The sequence below is a fragment of the Dromiciops gliroides genome, chromosome 3, assembly GCF_019393635.1.
Source record: "Dromiciops gliroides isolate mDroGli1 chromosome 3, mDroGli1.pri, whole genome shotgun sequence".
NCBI classification, from domain to species: domain Eukaryota; kingdom Metazoa; phylum Chordata; class Mammalia; order Microbiotheria; family Microbiotheriidae; genus Dromiciops; species Dromiciops gliroides.
In genome coordinates, this window is record NC_057863.1 from 504,230,501 (window position 1) to 504,250,647 (window position 20,147).

General features: G+C 39.7%; 2 protein-coding genes across 3 annotated transcripts; one reads left to right on the top strand and one right to left on the bottom strand.

Moving 5' to 3' along the window:
• Positions 1-673: 673 nt before the first annotated feature.
• HYLS1 (HYLS1 centriolar and ciliogenesis associated) lies at positions 674-20,141 on the bottom strand. 2 transcript variants are annotated; one of them, XM_043997576.1, is made up of 2 exons: positions 20,039-20,141; positions 674-3,147 (listed from the first exon to the last, which is right to left on the bottom strand). In XM_043997576.1, exon 2 carries the CDS (start codon positions 3,120-3,122, stop codon positions 2,190-2,192), a length of 933 nt encoding a protein of 310 aa, XP_043853511.1. In that variant the 5' UTR covers positions 3,123-3,147; positions 20,039-20,141; the 3' UTR covers positions 674-2,189. The 2 variants fall into 2 exon arrangements, with proteins under 2 accessions (XP_043853511.1, XP_043853510.1); XM_043997575.1 differs by lacking the exon at positions 20,039-20,141 and adding an exon at positions 5,109-5,247 and having other exon boundaries at positions 737-3,147.
• PUS3 (pseudouridine synthase 3) lies at positions 5,260-8,555 on the top strand. Its single transcript, XM_043997574.1, is given in 6 exon segments — positions 5,260-5,289; positions 5,291-5,304; positions 5,812-6,241; positions 6,339-6,910; positions 7,606-7,796; positions 7,906-8,555. Coding segments are annotated over 6 exon segments (1,530 nt in total). The 3' UTR covers positions 8,199-8,555.
• Positions 20,142-20,147: the final 6 nt, after the last annotated feature.

Genomic DNA, 20,147 nt, shown 5'->3' on the forward strand with positions numbered 1-20,147 from the left:
TCTTTCCTTATCATGCTACCTTAGGAGTGGAATTGGGCGGGGATAGGGAGGTGTGTCTTAGGCTAGAAGGGCTCCTCCCTTCAGCCCTACCGCTGTGGTTCTTTGAACTACATTTCCCATGAAGACGTGAGAACACCACGTGGCTGAAGCCTAGAAATCACTTCCTGTAGGTCAGAACGCTTCCTTTGGCTGCAGGAAGGTAAGTGTGTTGCGGCTAGCTCTTGGGCATGTGCCTTTTATCACCAGATCCCTGGGGTCCTTGGAGAGTTGGAAAGACCTTTGCGTGCTATCTTCACATCTCGGCCCCGTTCTTCCTGCTAGAGGTACAGTAAACGGGTGACTTTAAGTTCTATTCTGCGGTAGGGTGCATACCTCCGAAAGTCCCGTGTTTGGGGGAACTGAACCTTTCTTAACGAGTTACATCTACCCTGAGAGTCGGACTCCAGACGGGTGGTTCCTGGAGACCTTGGTGAGGGGAACTGTATGTATTGAAAACAAGCAGCACGTGAGCTGTAGCTACCCTCTTTAAGTTTATAGTGAGAAGTTTTGTCTTTGATCATAACTATGCAAATAAAGAATGCTTACTTTGTTATTCTAATCAACTAAGTCATCAAAATCTTCTCTTGAACACAGGTATTACCGTGAGGAGTTTTTGTTAACAATGCAACCCTTTTCACCAAACCAAGAACTTGAAATCTAAATAGATTTTAAAATAGAAATAAAACTTGGCTAGTAGTCTCAAAACCGGAAGAATATTTTGCTGTTGTTTTTAATTTTAAAATAAAATGTTTTGGAGAAAGGGAAATTTAGCTGGCATTAATGCTTTTAGATGGAATTGATTAAAATGCAAAACTAGATTGTGGATTATTTTAGGTTTTTATTTGAAAACTCATCCTTTGAACAGCTCCTGTAGTAAAATTACAAATCATATTAAAACAAGTGGCCACAACATCAGCAGGGACAGACATGAACAACAAGAATGCTGGTAAAAGACTGAACAAACCCAGGGCCTAGATTCTGACCTTGTAACAACTCAAGAAAGCAAAATGTCATTTGTAAAGACAAAAAATAAAGATGAGGTTAAATTTAGGGGGACCATTTAAAATTCCTCTGGCTTCAAATGCTTTTATAAGTAGATGAGAACTCTCGTTTTCTTCCCCTTCTTTTCCTACCCTTCAAGAGATCAAGGTTTTAGAGGTAACTAAATGACAACAGCAATTAGTTGTTTCCACCTCATGCCACAAGAGTGAACTGGATTTAAATCTTCCTAAATCCAGTTTTTATTTGTAGAAGTTATACAAGAGTATTCTAGAATTTTAATGTAGTACAATTTGTTCTATAATATGCTGTTGGCCACAGGAATCACAATCCTGAAGTGACCAAGCTGATAAATTACATTCTTCAATTTAACAAATTGAGTTCGAAATTTATTAAGTGCCTACTCTGTGCAAGGAATTCATGACCAGAGTTCTGGACTGGAACACATTAGTACATCTATCCATTTAAAAAAGCTGCTTTTAGAAGCTTCTTATTAATGACTAGATATAGTAATAGCCTTCCTTTAGCAACATGAAATTTGACCTTTGACTTATTTCCTTTATTCAGGAGCTATTATGGGGAGGGCAGGCCTTGTGTTCTTATTCCTACCTTCATCCCCTCAACTCTTACAGAATTAAGAGGAAGGGGGCGTGGGGAATGTAAGCAGGGATGGAATCCTATGAATTGGGGTTCTAGTTCATTGTAAATTTGCTCTATTACGAAGTATCTGTTAGAGATATGGGAAGCTTATACATTTCTAAAATATTCTTTATTAAGACAGTTTTAACACCCAGAAGCTATAAAAACCACACACAGCAACAACTAATAAAATTACACAACAACTCAGCTTGGCCAAATGGGAAAAAGGCACAGAATACAAGTAGTGCTTATCATCAGATGTGACAAAAAGGACTACTAGTTTGGTTCTTTCTCTGGCATGATTTGTCTTAAGAGTGCTGGGTTTGTGAATGGTAATTTGGAAGTTAATTGACATCTGACACTGTTCAGAATAGAAAGAGAAAAGCCAGTGATGGATAAGGTCCTTAATTTAAAACATTCCATGTTTTTTTTTAGTCAGTTGTTTCTCAATATGCAAAGTGTGAACTAGGTAGTCACAGATTATCTTGAGTAGGAAACTAGACAATAAAGGACTAAGAAGGAGAAACAGGGGAAGGGAGCTTCCTGGGCATGATACCATTTGCTAGGTCACAGCGCACACCCCAACGTAAGGCAGATCTTTTCTTCATGGTTGGTACCAAGTAGTTGTTGGGGACATATATATGTTGAGGTTTGGGTTGGGGCTCTGAACGACAGATCATCTGTTCTCGAACACCCCAACGAAGGTCTTTTCTTTGATCCTCTCCAGGAAACCTCATTGAATCCCAATCTCTTTTGTATTCAAAATACCGAGCTACTCGGTCAATTTTCCCCCGATTTCGGCCTAGCTGATCCACCTTTGGGAGGATGAATGACTTAGGTCGGCTAGAAACAATCAGATCTTGTTCATAAGTTGGAGGTTCCATTGCTTCTCTTTGTAGGTAACAAATGATTTCTTCTTCCTGAGAAATGTCATGGTATGAATGTTGTGGGTACAACTTCTCTGAGCTATCCATACCTTCAGCCTCAGCCTCAGCCTCAGCCTCAGCCTCAGCATCTTCCCCGCAGGCTTGTAAATTCATTAGTCTTTGTCTTAATTCCCAGAGTTCCATGTCATTTTCTGTACTAGACCCTGAATCACTTATAACAGACTCATCTGTAACTAGTACTTTACCATCTGGCTTCCTACGAAGCACTTTCCTCTTCATTACTGGCTTCCGGGTTCTTTGGGAGGTGTCTGAGCCAGTCTCTGAAACCGTAAGATCTTCTTGTGCACACCGCAGATACATAGGTAGAGAGGGTGCCTTGCCCAGGGTCACTGAAGCTTTACTATAAGGATCATACTGGTTTGACCTGGCTTCCCTTTTGGTATCCCCCTCACCCTGTTCTGCACAGATCTGGGTAAAGGCTATAGCAGCTGCTGCCATACGTTCTTCTGGATTCATAATGGCCCATTTTTGCTTATCAGGCCCCATGAGTCTCTCCATTGCTTCTTCTATTCTGCAGACATTTCTGTAAAAGAAAACAACAAAGAGTTTAAATATTTCACAAACAAGAGTAATTTGACATACTATATTCATAAATTTGTCAGTTTTCTATTTCTGACAAAACATTTATAGTAGTCATACCTAATACTTGAAAGCAGGTATGGGAGCATTCTAAGTTTTTGTACTCCTAACAACTCAACAGTTTATATTATATATTTACAGTAGATGTGAATGTCTGCAGTACTTTTTAGAGATGTAGAATTCAGTTTCTTTGGGTTGTCATCTTCACATTCTGTTCTCACATAATACCATCTGTGCTTTCTACCTTTTTGATCTTATACCAATGCTTGATGTATCTTATTGGTATTTTGCAAACTTAGTTCCTAATTTGTTTACACCTGATTTCTCATATACTTCCAACACACTCATCATTTTTCTACCTAAACAATGCCTTGTCATCCTTATCAACAGTTGTTACTGATGATGAGTATAGGTGAGTCTTGAGAACAATGCTCAGCAGGCCAATTAATTTTCCTAGAATAAGAATGTTTAAGGTTGTAAAAGTTGCTTTTAACAGTCCTTACTGTTTATGTAGGCATTGCATTTTTTTATTAATTTATTGAGTTCCAAATTCTATCCCTCTTCCCCTCTCCCTGAGGTGGTAAGCAATCAGATACAGGTTGTGCAGTTATGTAAAACATTTTCATATTAGTCATTTTTGTATAAGGCTCAAAAGAAAAAAAATTAAAGTGAAAAAAAGCATGTTTCAGTCTGTATTTGGTCAATATCAGTTCTTTCTTTGGAGGTGGATAGTATCCTTCATCATTAGTCCTTTGGGATTGTCTTGGATCATTGTATTGCTGAGAATAGTTGTAATTCATAGTTCTTCATCAGACAATATTGCTGTCACTGTGTACAACATTCTCCTGGTTCTGCTCACTTCACTTAATATATCAGTTGATGTCTTTCCAGGCTTTCCTGAAATCATCCTGCTTGTCATTTCTTACAGCACAGTAGTGTTTCATCACAATCACATGCCACAACTTTTTCAGCCACTCCCCAATTGATGGGCATTCCTTTGATTTCCAATTCTTAGACACCTCAAAAAGAGCTGCTATAAATATTTTTATACAAATAGGTCTTTTTCTCTTTTTGGGGATGTCTTTGGGATATAAACCTAGCAGTGGTATTGCTGGATCAAAGGGTATGCACAGTTCTGCAGCTCTTTGGGCATAGTTCCAAATTGCTCTCCAGAATGGTTGGATCCATTCACAACTCCACCAACTGTGGATTAGAGTTCCAGTTTTCCCACATCTCTGCCAACATCCAACATTTCCCTGTTTTATGTTATTTTAGCCATTGTATTTTTCAAAAGAATAAGCATCAAAATTGTTTAGTCTCAAGATTTGAAGTATAGGAATAAACTACAATTTTATGTGACAAATTAAGCATGTAACAAACATCTCTATGGTCACTTTTTTTTTTTCGAAGTCATGCAAAATAGATTTCTTTATTAGCCATTTTGACAGAAAAAAAGGCAAGAAAAATAAGTGAAAAACAGTATGCTTCAATCTGCACAGAAGGGTTTATCAGTTCTCTGGAGGGGGATAGTATTTTTCATCATGAGTCCTTTTTAATTGTCTTGGATCATCATATTGATCAAAGTTGCTAAGTCTTTCACAGTTGATTATCACTACACTATTGCTATTATGTAAAATGGTCACTTGTCTTACCCAGTCTGTTCTAAGTCCAATAGCCCAACTATGTTGCCACTCCTTAGTGCTATCATGCCAGATATTACTAATGATAGAGGTTCAGTGTTTTCTCCTACTTAGCCAGCCCCACAGTCTTACTTTCATCTGGAATCTGTTATTTTTGAGGGAGAAATTCAAAAGTAGAGGATTGAATGAGTTATGCTGAAGCTCTTAGCAAAGTTAGTAGTAATACTTGACATGGAAAGCAGTCTTTTATAAAACATAAAAATACCTTTTTTCTGCCATTGAAATTACTTAAGGTGAGAGTTTCTTAGTTGTTTCTGAGCTTTGCTTCCAATGTGGAATATAACCACTGATGAGTTCTTTCAATCGGTTTAGCCTTCTATTTTATCACCATGAAGATAGAGCAGAATACTTGAGAGATGATGTGGATCAAGGCATTCAGAAATCTTCCATCTGAAATATTGGTAAGTGACAACACCTCAATAAGGTAGATAGGTTTATTAAGAAAAGTAGCAAGATTTTATAAGTAGGATCTTAGGTCTAATGACTAAATACACATTTTTGGCAAATAAGTGGAATTGAGAAAATCAGTAAGTCTGTTTTCAATGATCCCTAACAAAATCCAGATTAATGAAACAGGTGAATGAAATTGAGAGGACCCCCCCCCAACATTTCCCTTATTTCTAAACAAACTTACAAAGAAAGGTGGTAATGGCAGTTTAAGGACCAGAAGGCAGAGTGTAAGATGAAGTAGAATAGTCAAAAAGGTGGCTAATTACTTCATAATTGTTAACTTCTTGGATTCATGTACACTGGCAAAGGTCAGGGTTCTTCAAAATATAGAAGCTAATGAAACCTGAGGATGTATTTGAAAATATGACTGTAGTAATAATACTATGGTAATAGTAATAATAACTATGGTATAATCACCAATCACCATGAAGTACTTCATTTCTAAATTCTTATTTAAGGCAGAGAGAAACTATATATTTTTTTACATCTTGGAGATACACAATGGAAGGAAGCATACAGACAAATCAGACTGAGACACTCCTGAAGAAAATAGAGGAACTGGAGAGAGAGGTACAAAGACTGCAACAGGAACAGGCTAACAACAAGAAGAGCCCAAACATCAAAGGAGAAAGTTCTACTGAAGCTGAGAAACCAAAGAAACAGCAGCGTGCTTTTAATTTCAGTGCATATAGCCAAAGACATGTAGCTCTAAGGATAGCTTATTTGGGCTGGGGATACCAGGGTTTTGCCAGTCAAGAAAACACAAACAACACCATTGAAGAGAAACTGTTTGAGGCACTAACCAAGACTCGGCTAGTAGAAAGCAGACAGACATCTAACTACCATCGATGTGGGCGAACAGACAAAGGAGTGAGTGCCTTTGGACAGGTCAGTAGTTTTTTCTAATCCTTGTAAAGTGCTGGGTGTGGATGCTGTGGAGTTAGTTTTATTGTAAATGTAAGATGATCTTTTCCTAATTTCATAGGTGATTTCCCTTAATCTTCGTTCCCAACTTCCAGGGAGCAAGACGCCAGAAGATGAAAGTTTGAAAGACAGTATCAATGACTCTGTTGAAGAGATTCGTTATACCCATATTCTCAATCGGGTGCTCCCTCCAGACATCCGGGTGCTGGCTTGGGCCCCTGTAGAACCCAGTTTTAGTGCCCGGTTCAGTTGCCTTGAACGGACTTATCGCTACTTTTTCCCCTGTGCTGATCTAGATATTGAAGCCATGAATAATGCAGCCCAAAAATATGTTGGTACTCATGATTTCCGGAACTTATGTAAAATGGATGTGGCCAATGGTGTGATAAATTTCCAGAGGACTATCCTGTCTGCTAAAGTACAGCTAGTTGCCTTGCAGGGTCCAGGGGAAAAACTTCAACACCAGCAACCATTCCAGTTGTGTCAGTTTGAAGTTACTGGGCAGGCTTTTCTTTACCATCAAGTACGTTGTATGATGGCCATTCTCCTCCTGATTGGCCAGAGAATGGAGAAACCAGAGATTATTGATGAATTGCTGAACATAGAGAAAAATCCCCAAAAACCACAGTACAGGTAATGGAAAATTCCAACAACTTTATAGAAAATTTTTTACTTGGCGTAGTTCTCTTATTTTCATTAGCTACGTATATTTAGTGTTTCCCTAATATACTCTTGGGCCAAGCACCTTAGATATAAATATATCTCATGTAAGTTTTTAACTTCTAGATTAGTATGGTAGGAGGATGTTCACCCCAGGTGAATCTGGTAGCAAACATTAACTTATCATTTTACTTTGTTTTTACTTAATGAGTTTTATATTGTACTACTATGTCATTTTTAATACCTTTCTAATATGTACTTCCTACTTGTTAGTTGTAAGGAAATAGAGACTTCTCATTTTGAGAGCAGGTTGAGGCCCTAGCATTGGGCTTACTGCATGTACAACTCCCCCTTCTGGCCAATCTTTATGTAGCCAGGTTTCAATGAACAAGTATCTAGAGTGTGAGTGTGTGTGTGTGTTTAAAACTAATTTTTTAAAAAAAGTTAGCTTTTGTGGTGTTAATGCATTTTTACATAATCTGGGTTAATAATGGATTATTTCCTTCTAATATAGCTCAAATCCAATGTCTCCAAAATAGTTTATTTCTATTTTGATTATAAAACACTTGAAGTATCTTTCTATAGCATCCACATTGTAGTAGGCACTTAATAAATACTATTAACTTTTATAAGAAACTGAAGAAATAAACAATCTTGTCTCTTTGTAGCATGGCAGTGGAATTTCCTCTAGTTCTGCATGACTGTAAATTTGAGAACATCAAATGGATCTATGACTGGGAGGTTCAGGAGTTCAATGTTACACACTTGCAACAACTGTGGGCTAGTTATGCAGTTAAAACTCACGTGTTATACAACATGCTGCAGGGACTGGACTCTGCTGCCATATCCCCTGGGTCAGGTAGGTGAGAAAAAGCTGAAACCATGACTCATACAGGGTGAAGGTATATTATTAGAAAGACTGGAGGTTGCATTGTGTTAAGTTCACAATTGCTAATTGTACATTGCAGGATCAAAGAGAAATGAAGTGGTCCAGTGGAGAGATGTCAAACCTTCTGTCCAGAAGCAGACTAGTGCCTTTGTAGAGGGAGTGAAAGCACGAACCTATAAGCCATTATTGGATCGTCCTAGATGTAAAGGCTTAGAGTCCCGGATCCAGCATTTTGTTAGAAGGGGACGAATTAAGCAACCACAAGTATGCCAGGAAGAGGAAAGAAAAACCAAAAGGGACCACAATGATACTGTAGAAGAAAGCAACATCGAAGAAAAATTAATGAAGAAGATCTGTGTTAATAGGAATTAAAAGCACCTCCTGATTTTAGGAGAGGCAATGAAACATGGAGGGGCAAATCAGTTTAGAGTAAAGGAAGACCAAAATGAATTTTTAAGGAGTTACAGAACACAAACTCCTTTTTTAAAGGAATTTGTTCTCAGAATTTCCATAGGGCTTCAGATTAAAAACAAAGCAAAACCTAACCTGAATTTGCCTATGTTCTAAGTATGAAGTTAGTGGTTGAAGAAAGCACAACTTGGACCAATAGGAACAGGAATGAGGCAGCAATATAATGCAAATATCTGCCACAGCTAGAGACTTGTGCCTTTGTTTTCAAATTCATTAAACTTGATTTAAAGGGTAAAAAAATTACTCTTAAAAAGGCAATCCTACTGTCTGTGTTTTTCATTTATTATATGAGCTTTACAAGAATTTCCAGAGTGGAATGAAGAACACACAAAGGGTAAAATAAGGCTAAAAAGATGGGCTGAAACCAGATTGTGGAGATTCTTAAATGCTAGGCTGAAGAGTATCTTAAAGGCAATGGCAAAGGTTCGTAAGGTAATTCTGTGGTTGTAATCTTTACTATTGTGTGGAAAATGTATTGGAGGGCCAGATGAATTAGGAAGCTTAATACAGGAAGAGGTGATATGGTTCTGAATTACTTTGAGAGCTTTGTTAGTGGAGAGAAAGGATTGGATATGGAGGATTTGGCAATTGATTGGATATGGGAGAGGGGTGTGGGAGAAAAGAGGCAAGATCAACTCAGATTATGAACCTAGATGACAGAAGGCTTGGAGGAAGTTAATTTCATAGGGATTAGTGAATTCCATAATTTCAAAGGTGATAACTACAAGAACCTATGATGACCAAAACACTCTAGCCTGTTCTCCTTTTGTTCAATTCTAGGCTCAATTTACTCTTTAAAATGCCTTTTCCAAGACACACACATGTATGTGCATGCACCTGTGTGCAATGTTCTCTATATGTTATCTATGTAAGTGCATATCGCAACATTTTTATGCACGTGGCTTTCCTGTGTGAAACTTTTTAGTTTAATTCACTGCATCAACATTTTCCACCTTATTCAAATCATGGTGGCTGGTGTGTCAGGGTCTCCAGGTTATTTCCCCATCTTTCTCAAGCTCCACACTTGGCTCAGTCTTTTTCTTTAACTTGTGCCCTTAATACTAGGAGACTTATTGTGCATATTTGATGCTCCCTCAAACTCCTTACCATGACCACCTCAGCTCCACACAGGGATGGGTCACACCCACAAGTGTTAAGCTTCCTTAATCAAGATCTGATACTCTTCTGTCAGACCATTTTTTCCTATGTCTCAGCCTTCCTAAATCCATTCTTTGCTCTCATTGTGACCTCTAATTCCTTCACTCCTTAGTTATTTTCTCGAGCCACTATCCCTACTCAGATTTTTCTTCCCAATCATGATCTTGTAACTACATAACTGATTAAATCAATGCTACTCTGCCACCAACCCTTAAACAGCTTGCTGTTTTATCACTGCTCATCCCTTACCAGACTCTAAGCCTGGATTACTCCCACCATACCTCTTTTTTGCTCCTACTCATTGTGCTACCAAAACACTTGGAAGTCAGCAAACTGGGTACACTATAAATCCACATTACCAGCTTTAACTAAGCCTTCACTATAGCAAGACAATTCTTTTATTCCTCCCTAATTGATTCCTTATTTCCATTCCCCATAGCAGCTACAAACTTCCCATACCTACTCTTAGCTAAGAGCATAGCCTCTTTTCTGAGAAAACAGGCTATATGATGTGAACTTATTTCTCCCTTTTTTTTTCCATCTCAAAACTTGCTATCATCTCCCCATCCCCAATCCTCTGATGAAGATATATACCTTTTCCTTGCCAAGGCCAACCTATTTATAAAGCTTTTGAAGCTTCCATCATCATCTCCTGCAGACTGCTACTTTAATCATTGCTTTCCCAATCTACTGGTTCTTTTCTTGCTATTTCTTACCCAAGTATCCCCTTATCCTTAAAATTCATACCCAAATCCAAACAACAAAAAAAGCAACCTTCCCTATACCCATTTATCCTCAATTTCTTGGGGGTAGGGGAGAACCTCTTTACATATATATATATATGCCTCCATTTCCTTTCCTCTCACATACCTCAACCCTTTGTAGTCTGGCTTGCAACCAGTCACTCAACTGACACTGCTCTCTTCAAAATCACCTTAATTGTCCAATCAGGTGGTCCTGTCTTAAGTCCTCATTCATCTTCACTTTACTGCTGCATTTGACATTATTGATCACGTTTTCTTTTCTAGGTTTTTGTGATGGTGAGTGACCATTCCCTTTAATCTTGATTGTTATTTTATAATCTATTATACCAACAACTCCAGGTGTTCCCCAACACTTTGTCCTGGGTTGTATGTTTGCTCTTTACACTTTTTCTTGGTAAACACATCTTTAAGTTTCATTATCACCAGATGACTTACAGATAGTTTACATTAAACTCCAATCTCCTGAGCTTCATCAGGTGCCTTTTGGACAATAGAATTGGATGCCCCAGAACCACCTCATACTCAACATGTCCAGAAGAGAACTGCTAAAGTCATCACCAGTCTTTCAGTCCCTAGCCCTGTCCCCTTAATTTCTCCCTCACCCCAAACATCCAAGTTGCTGCTGAATCATGCCATTTCTACTTCTACAACACACCTTGAATCTGTGCTCTTATCTCCATTTTCACCTTAGTTCAGGCTCTGAACTTAGATTTTCCCAGACTCATTGTTCTCCCAAGCCTCAAGTTTCTCCCCACTCCAGTCTCTCCACACAGATGCCACAGTCATTTCCTTTAGCAGAGCTCTGACAACAAACTCCAATGGTTCTTTATTACTGCTAAAATCAAAGTTAATTTCTCTGTTTAGTTTTTAAACATTATGGCTCCAAAAACCCCTCTCACTACACTGTACACCACTCTCCTGTGCTCTTCAATCCAGCCAAATTGGCCCTCTAACTTTCTCACATGTCACTCCATCTCCCTTCTACTGGCCAGCCTTACTTCCTGTAACTTTTCTTACCTATGCCTTTCTTCAAGATGCAACTTGAGCAACACCTCAATGAAGCCTGTCTTAATCTTCCCAACTATTAGTGCGTACCCTCTGTTTATTCTCTATATTTATTATGTATATACTTTATTTTTTTATTATTATTATTTTTTTTAGTGAGGCAATTGGGGTTAAGTGACTTGCCCAGGGTCACACAGCTAGTAAGTGTTAAGTGTCTGAGGCCGGATTTGAACTCGGGTACTCCTGACTCCAGGGCCGGTGCTCTATCCACTGCGCCACCTAGCTGCCCCTATGTATATACTTTAAATTAAATATATATATATATATATTGTGGGGCAATGAGGGTTAAGTGACTTGCCCAGGGTTACAGAGCTAGTAAGTGTCAAGTGTCTGAGGCCTATTATGTATATGTTTACATGTATTTTTTTTTCCCTGTTAGAATCCAAGTTTCTTTGAGAGTAGGAATTGATTCTTTGTATTTGTATCCCCAGGGAAACAGTGGAGCTTAATAAATGCTTGTGGATGGATTGATTACTTGGTCATGGATCTCATCCAGGGGCCCAGATTCAGTAAATATTTATTTAGTACCTACAACATGCCAGGCACTGTGCTAAGTGCTGGGGATATAATTAAAAGACAGTCCCTGCCCTCAAAGACCTTATAATCTAATGGGGGAAGATGCAATCAGTTATATCATCACCAAAGAGAAGCATTTGGAAGAACTCACCCTCTACAGCAAAAGTTAAACCTTTTTTTTTTTTTTGGTCATGGATTTTTAGTAGTTAAAGCCTATAGACCCCTTCTCAGAATAATGTTTTAAAGTAATTAACTGCTAAAAATAATAGCATTTATACTTTAAGGTTTGCAAAGTGCTTTACAAATATTTTATTCCATTTGAAAGAAATAACAAATCTCAGAGGTTTTAAAATAAGTATGTAACTTCCCCCTTCTACCCATTCAAATCCACAGACCTCACCTGTGTGTATGCAGGCGGCGCACACCCTCCTTCCCCCCCTTCCAGTCATCAGGTAGCTAGCAACATGGATTGAATTTCAGGAGTTGAATATATGGATTTGGGAGTTATCTGCTTAGAGACAATAAAGCTATATGAACAGACAAGATTCAAAAAGGGGAAAAAATGTAGAGAGAAGGCTGAGGATAGTCTTGTCATACACCAGTACTTAGGGTTAAGGAGATAAAAGTGAGTTAAAAGTGCTTTGGCAAAGACTGAGAAGGAATGGTCAGGAGTATAATAATCAAGAGACAACAGTGCTATGAAAGCCAAGGATGGAAAGAATATCTGGAGAAAAGGGGAGAATAGTGTTAAAAGCTATTGCAAGGAAATCTCACTTATGAGGTCATCAGTTAGCTGTTGTTTGTCCTTTGTTCTTGAAGAGGACCATGGTATCAGGGTGATGTCATGACTTGCAAAGAATTGGATTTAAGAGAGGGAGGGCTGTGCAAAATTACCAACCTTACTCTCTCCTCCAGAGCCATCTGGCTCCAGTGGCAAGATACAGATAAGGATGATTGGAGATGGCCCCAGATGTTTAAGGCAACTGGGGTCAAGTAATTTACCTAGGGTCACACAGCTAGTAAGTGTCTAAGGTGAGATCTGAACTCAGGTCCTCCTGACTCCTGGGCCAGTGCTTTATCCACTATGCCACCTAGCTGCCCTGTCATCAGTTAGTACTTAAGAAATGACTTGTCATCTTTGAGAATGGTTTCAGTACATCTGGGGGACAAGAAGCCAGAGTATATTAGAAGTGAAGGTAATTGAGCCCATACAACTCTTTCTAAAACTTTGTCAATGGAAGGGTGGAAAGAAATAGGAGGTGGCAATGTAAAATGATGGTTTGAGGATAGGTGAGGACCTTTGTATGTTTACCTTCTCTGCTGCCTGTAGATTGAGAATAAAACCACCACTACCTTGCATCAATATAGCACGTGCCAGGCACTGTGCTAATTGCTTTATCAATATGATCTCATTTGATCCTCCAACAGTGCTGAGAGGTGGGTACTATTATTATGCTCATTTTATACTTGGGGAAACTGAGGCAAATGGCTGTTAAGTGACTTGTCCAAGGTCGCACATCTAGCAAGCGAAGCTGGATTTGTACTCAAATTTTCCTGACTCCAAACTTTATCCATCGCTCCATCTAGTTGACTGAATAAGATGAGAAGAGGGGAATGATTGTTAGGGCCTTACTCCTGGAGAAGATGGGATCAAGTGCATCAACAAAAGTGTTAGCCTTTGACAAAGGAAATGGCTACTTCTTCTTCAAAGACTGAAGAAACAGGAAATGGTTTAAGAGGTCTGAAGTAAGGGAGAAAGAGTGAGCTCCCGAACTCATGACAGGATCGCTCCAAAAAAATCCAAATAACACCATAGGAAAATGCCCGGAGCAGCAAAACCCATAGAAGAATGTGCTGAAATTATCTAACCAAGAATGGCTTGGAAGGTCAGAAGGACCTGTGCTGATACAGGAATGGAGCCCAACCCCATAGTCACCCTGACACAGATCCAGTCCCAGGAAGGCCTCACCAGAGGAGACCCCCCAGAGCCTCTGAATCAGCTGAAGCACCAGTGTTGTCTGGAACTAAGCTCACAGTCTGATGAGAGGGCTGAGCACTGGGCAAGGGGGGGACTACAGGGGACTATGCTGGTGCTGAGGCAGAACTTGGGTTTTTCACCCCTGCTGAGAACCAGGAGGTAGGCTTGAGTAGCAGTGGCCCAGGTGGGGGAGGGGCACAGGCTCTTTGAAGCTGACAACCACAACACACAAAGCTGATTGATTAGCAAGTTGGTCTGGAATAATCTATGGACCAGGGAACAGGCCAGGCAGTGAAGAACCTGTTCTTCCTTAAATCATACCACGTGGGACTTCTGAAGCTTGAGATACTTCGGCCTGGAAACAGTGCCCCAGTTTAAGGAGCTAAAAGTCTAGTAAAAGAAAGGCAAGATGATCAGACAGAGAAAGGTGAGGACCATAGAAAGTTTCTTTAGTGACAAGGAAGATCGAAGTGCACCCTCAGAGGAAGATGTCAACATCAGGGCTCCTATATCTAAAGCTTCCAAGAAAAATATGAATTGGTCTCAGGCCATAGAGGTGCTCAAAAAGGACTTTGAAGATAAAGTTAGAGAGGTAGAGGAAAAAATGGAAAGAGAAATGAGGGTGATGCAGGAAAGATATGAGAAAAAAGTCAACAGCTTGAATAGCCAAATGGAAAAGCTCTCTGGTGAAAATAATTGCCTAAGAATTGGGATTGAACAAATGGAAGCCAGTGACTTTATGAGAAAACAAGACATAATAAAGCATATCAAAATGAATAAAAAAATAGAGGACAATGAAATAAGGGAGATAGATATTAACAGATAAGCTTCGTTTCTTTAGTAAAATGAGAGGTATGGGCATCTCCTGAAAAAAGGGGGGATGATGGCACTGAATATTTCAGTGGTTTTCGAAGACCTTGAAATTGAAGTCAAAATAGTATTTGTTTCCCCCCCACACTTCCTACTTTATTTCAATAAACTTTGACAGACATTTGTATTTCAGAAGAATCTAGAGAAGAGCAGTGTTTAAATAATATGCATTAGATTATTATGTAAATGCTATAATCTAAAAAAAGTATAGGGGGCAGCTACATGCTGCAGTGGATAAAGCACTGGTCCTGGATTCAGGAGGACTTGAGGTCAAATTCGGCCTCAGACACTTGACTCTTACTAGCTGTGTGACCCTGGGCAAATCACCTAACCCTCACTGTCCCCCCCCCCCCCGAAAGTATAAAAACACAATCTACAAACACTGTAAATCATCAAAGCAACTCTAGATTGAAGTCTTGCATCACCAAGTGAAATATAACTATTTAAAGCTAGTCAGAAGGATTATGAAATCTTAATACCTAGATCAGTGGGGCAGTGTAGCAGAAAGATTTAGAACTGAATGATCTGAGCACAAGTCTTGACAATGATGATTATTAGCTGTGTGAACTGTGGTTAGGGAGCCTATCCTCTCTGAATCTTCTCATTTATAAAACATGGATAATATTTGAGATTTACTTCAGAGTTGTGAGAAAAGCACCGTACCTATGTTAAACTAATATTATAAGGGTTTGAGGAAATTTCTAGCATTTTCTATGGGAAAACTGCTGTAGAACATGATTTTAATCTGCTCATAGCTTCTTATCTTGTGTAACTCCTGTTTAAATCCTCCCATAAATATGCCATAAGGGGTCAACCAATGTGTTGATGCTACTCTGGCTCTTATTTTTAAACAAAGCAAGTAACAGTAAGCTTGTTGATTATGTCAGTACATCTGGCAGCACATAAGACTATATCTCTTCCTACATGAGTAGCTTCATACCTACCTCCCCCATTCTTAGGGCTATTAATCTCTTATGCCAGTTAAGCTTTTTATTAGATTGTGGTATATTATGACAATACTCAAGTGCCATGACATAGAATAGAAAAGGGAAGTTCTACTTCATGTTCAAACTACAAACTGAACACAGAAGGGGAGATCAAGGAGCCACTAAAAATATTTGTTTAGGTTATTTGAAATATTGAAAAGATCCATGATTTCATCAATATAGGTACTTTTCCCACCTATACAAACCATGACACCTCTGTTCTTTAGATCTTCTTTCCTAGTTCAGTGAAAAGAGCCCTGATGAGAGATATGTTTGAATCAGACTCTGTCACTACCTAGTTGCATGCACTGTCCTTTTCTGAAACAGCTTCCCGATCCTTAAAATGGAAAATGACACTTGAACTACTAATTGCCTCAAAGGGTTGTTATGAGGGAATAAAACGAGGTCATATATAACATTCCATTAGCTCTAAAGTACTATGTGGGCAGCTAGCTAGGTGGTGCAGTGGATAGAATGCCAGGCCTGAAGTCAGGAAGACTCCTCTTCCAGAGTTCAAATCTGGCCTCAGACACTATCTTTTGTGACCCCGGGCAAGTCACTTAACCCTGTTTATCACAATTCCTCATCTATAAAATAAACAGGAGAAGGAAAGAGAAAACCACTCCAGTATCTTTGCCAAAAAAAAACCCAAAGAAAGCCAGGAAGAGTTAGACATGATTGAACAACAAAAGTACTATATAAATGTCAACTATTATTAACAAATGGTCTTCATGAGTTCGTTGTTTTTCTAGTAACATTCAAAATATTTACTTTTTTTTTTTAGTGAGGCAATTGGGGTTAAGTGACTTGCCCAGGGTCACACAGCTAGTAAGTGTTAAGTGTTTGAGGCTGGATTTGAACTCAGGTACTCCTGACTCCAGGGCCGGTGCTCTATCCACTGTGCCACCTAGCTGCCCCCAAAATATTTACTTTTGCAAAATTAGTTTTTTAAAAATTCTTTAGGTTTAGCACAATGTCCTGCACATTAGTCAAGGGTTCATAAATATTTCTTGAATCAAAACCCAATTAGGTATTTTATAACTTACTTTCTAGGAGGCAGCATAGTACAGTAGAAATAGTGCTGGATTTTTTTAATCAGAAGCCTTGGGTTCAAATTTCAGTTCTATTACTACTGTTAACCAAAAAAAGTATAACAAGTCCAGAAGACATGTATTGCAATTGGATTTATTGCAAGAGAAATGAACCCACATTGGAACTCCCATCTTCTCCCTCTCCCCACCCATTTTTGGTTTTTTTGTGGGGCAATGGGGGTCAAGTGACTTGCCCAGGGTCACACAGCTAGTAAGTGTCAAGTGTCTTAGGCTGGATTTGAACTCAGATACTCCTGAATCCAGGGCCGGTGCTTTATCCACTTTGCCACCTAGCTGCCCCATCCCACCCATTTTCAACTTAAGGGACCTCCTTGTTTATACTTGTTATCCAATGCTCAGCAAAGTGCCTAGCACAAAGTAGGAGCTTAATAAAAGTTTACTAACTACTGCTACCTATTCGTTGTTGGGCAAATCATTTAACTGCAGGGATCTCATTTTTCTAAACTGTAAAATAAAGAGTTAAAGTCTTTTCCAGTTGTAAACCTATGATCCTAAAAGCCTAACAAAAACTAAGATTTAAATAACACTTTAAGGTTTTCAAATCATTTTACATATATTACACTTTTTCATGGCCTTTCTAGACCCCAAACTATATTATAAAGCATCAATCCTCAAAACCATTTGCTCCTGCTTACAAAAAAATAGAAAAGGGAGATCAAGGAAACAAACCAGACAAAGGACAATCAAAAATAATTGAACTCAAAAATGCAGTGTATGATAAATCTGAAAGCATAAATTACTTAAAAACTCCCCCCCACCTTTTTTTTTTTTTTAAAGAATTGCTGGGGGGCAGCTAGGTGTTGCAGTGGATAGAGCACCGGCCCTGGAGTCAGGAGTACCTGAGTTCAAATCCGGCCTCAGACCCTGGGCAAGTCACTTAACCCCAATTGCCTCACTAAAAAAAAAAAAAAGAATTGCTGGGAAAACTGGTAGTTTGAATATTAGAGAATTCCATACACCAACAACATTTCAGGTCTGGTGCCATTCCTCTACTCACCTAAAAAAACACCCAAACAAAAAGCCTTCCTTACAACAGTTTTAAAGGAAATTAATCCTTATCTCCAGATGAAACAATCTGACTCAGAAAAATAAATCACTCCCCCCATGGTTATATATAGTAACTAAGGAGTAGAGATACATAATGAACCTTGGTCTGATTCCAAGTTCAGGCTTCTTTCCCAATCATTCTCCTTCAGTTGACAAGCATTTATTAAGTTCCTACTATGTGTCAGGCAAGTGTGTTAAGTGCTAGGATGACAAAGAAAGGCTCATTACTTTCTAATTCTATAATAATAATAGCTGGGGGGGGGCAGCTAGGTGGCGAAGTGGATAGAGCACCAGCCCTGGAGTCAGGAGGACCTGAGTTCAAATTCGGCCTCAGACACTTAACACTTACTAGCTGTGTGACCCTGGGCAAGTCACTTAACCCCCATTGCCTCACTAAAAAAAAAAAAATAGCTGGCATGTACATAATGGTTTGGTTTAATGTCTGCAAAGCACTTTAAATTCATTAGCTCATTTGAGACACATCAGCCTAGGGAGGTAGGTAGGTACTGTACTTATGAGGAAGCTGAGTTTTAGAGAGGTCAAGTGACTTCTAAACTCTCACTAGTCTATCTACCCCACCCTCAACAGTACAAATTCCCGCAGCAAACTCTTGTTATGCAGAAGGGTATCTGAGCATCTTATACTCTGATTAATTTTCTTTGGTTTAAGAGTTAAAAACAGAGGCAACAGTGCAGGTATATATATAAAAAATATCTGCCTGGCACATGTCAAGTGCTCAATAAATGTCTGTTGATTGATGGGCAATCCCTTTGCTAACTGTCCCAGTAAACCATACAAAACCAAAGGGCTTTAGCTATTTGGGAAAGAAATAACATATATGGCATTTAGTGTGGCTTCATAAATGTAAAACAAAATAAGTGGTAAGGAAGCTGACGGTTGGAGTGAACTTGGGGCAAGGATTTGGGTCATCTGGGCACCTGAATACATCATGTTTCTCTATCCCTATAAAACTGAGATCCTTGAGAAGACGGAACTGTCTTGCCTTTTTTTGTTACCTTATGGCTTAGCAAAGTGCCTGGCACTGAGCAAGTATTTAGTATGCTTACTGACTGAATAACTAGAACACTGGGAGGCTTGTGTAGAGTTGATGGCATCCTCCTAAACAAGATAAAAATCCTGCTTTGGTGTTTATAGTTCCAAGAGTCTCCCCTATCTTGGGAGAGGAAAATTTTAGAGAATCTGAGTTAAAGCTTTGTTTAAATTTACATCTTACCCTAGTTTTATTTTGCAGACAGGATGGTTACAGTTCAATTCAAACTTTATTAAGCACCTACTATTTACAAGATCTCATCCTCTGTAAGGGAAAAGCTGTTAAAAAGGGAAGTTCAAAACAGGTGGGTACTGGAGGCACTTGGGTTTTAACATGCATTGCAGGCAATAAAATCTCAAAGATCCGTTCTTTTTTGATCGGGAGCCGTTGCCTGTAAGTTTCGAAACCGGAGAAGCCCCCAGAGACTTCGTTTCTTTCAACAGCCGTCTCCCCTTTCCCCCTCCACCTGCCGCGTCAGCCCCAATGCCCTCGGCTGGCATTCGGGCGGCGCTTTGTTAAAAGCGTTTCCCTATAAACAGGACAGTCCGGTGAGGGAGTAGGTAAAGCAGCACTGTCAAAATCGGGGCCAAGAACGAGGAAGAAATAACCGGCTTCGGGTCACGTGTAGTGGGGGCGTGGGGGGGACCAAGACGACTAGTCTCTCCAAGTTGCCTCGGGAGCACTAGATCCTAAATTAGTAGGAAGCTGGTCAATGAATCCAAAATTTAGAAGGGATGGGGCCTTATCAGCCATCTAGTCCAACCCTCTCATTTTACAGATGAAGAAACTGAGGCCCAGGGAGGGGAAGCGACTTGGCCGAAGTCATGTGGCTAATTCGGAAATGTTTACAAAATCAAAGTCCCAGGTCTCGTGCCGACCCTCCTCTCACCTACCCCCCCCCCATCCCAAACAAAAAAAACCCTTACGACAAATCAAAATCTCGGGGTCGGGAGTTCCAAGTCCAGCATCCTTCCGACTGCATCCCACACTGCCGCTGCCTCCTCCTCCTCCTCCCTGTTGAGCGATCCTATTTAACACGACCTTCGGGGGGTTTCTTGCCCTAGCCCAGCCTCGGAGAGTGTGGGGCTTTAATCTGAAGCTATGGGAAACGTGAAAGGGAACCTTTACATCCCAGGGAAGACACTTAATTCTGTCTCTGCCTGACCTAGACTTTTCTCGGGAATAGTTTCTCACCGGTTCCCAGCAAGCGGCAGACAGCCTTCTTGGACCCAGGCGCCGTTAGGGTGGGGCCAGCCAACCTCGGCGCAAGCGCAGACTTAGTCCACGCTCGCAGTAGCCGTTA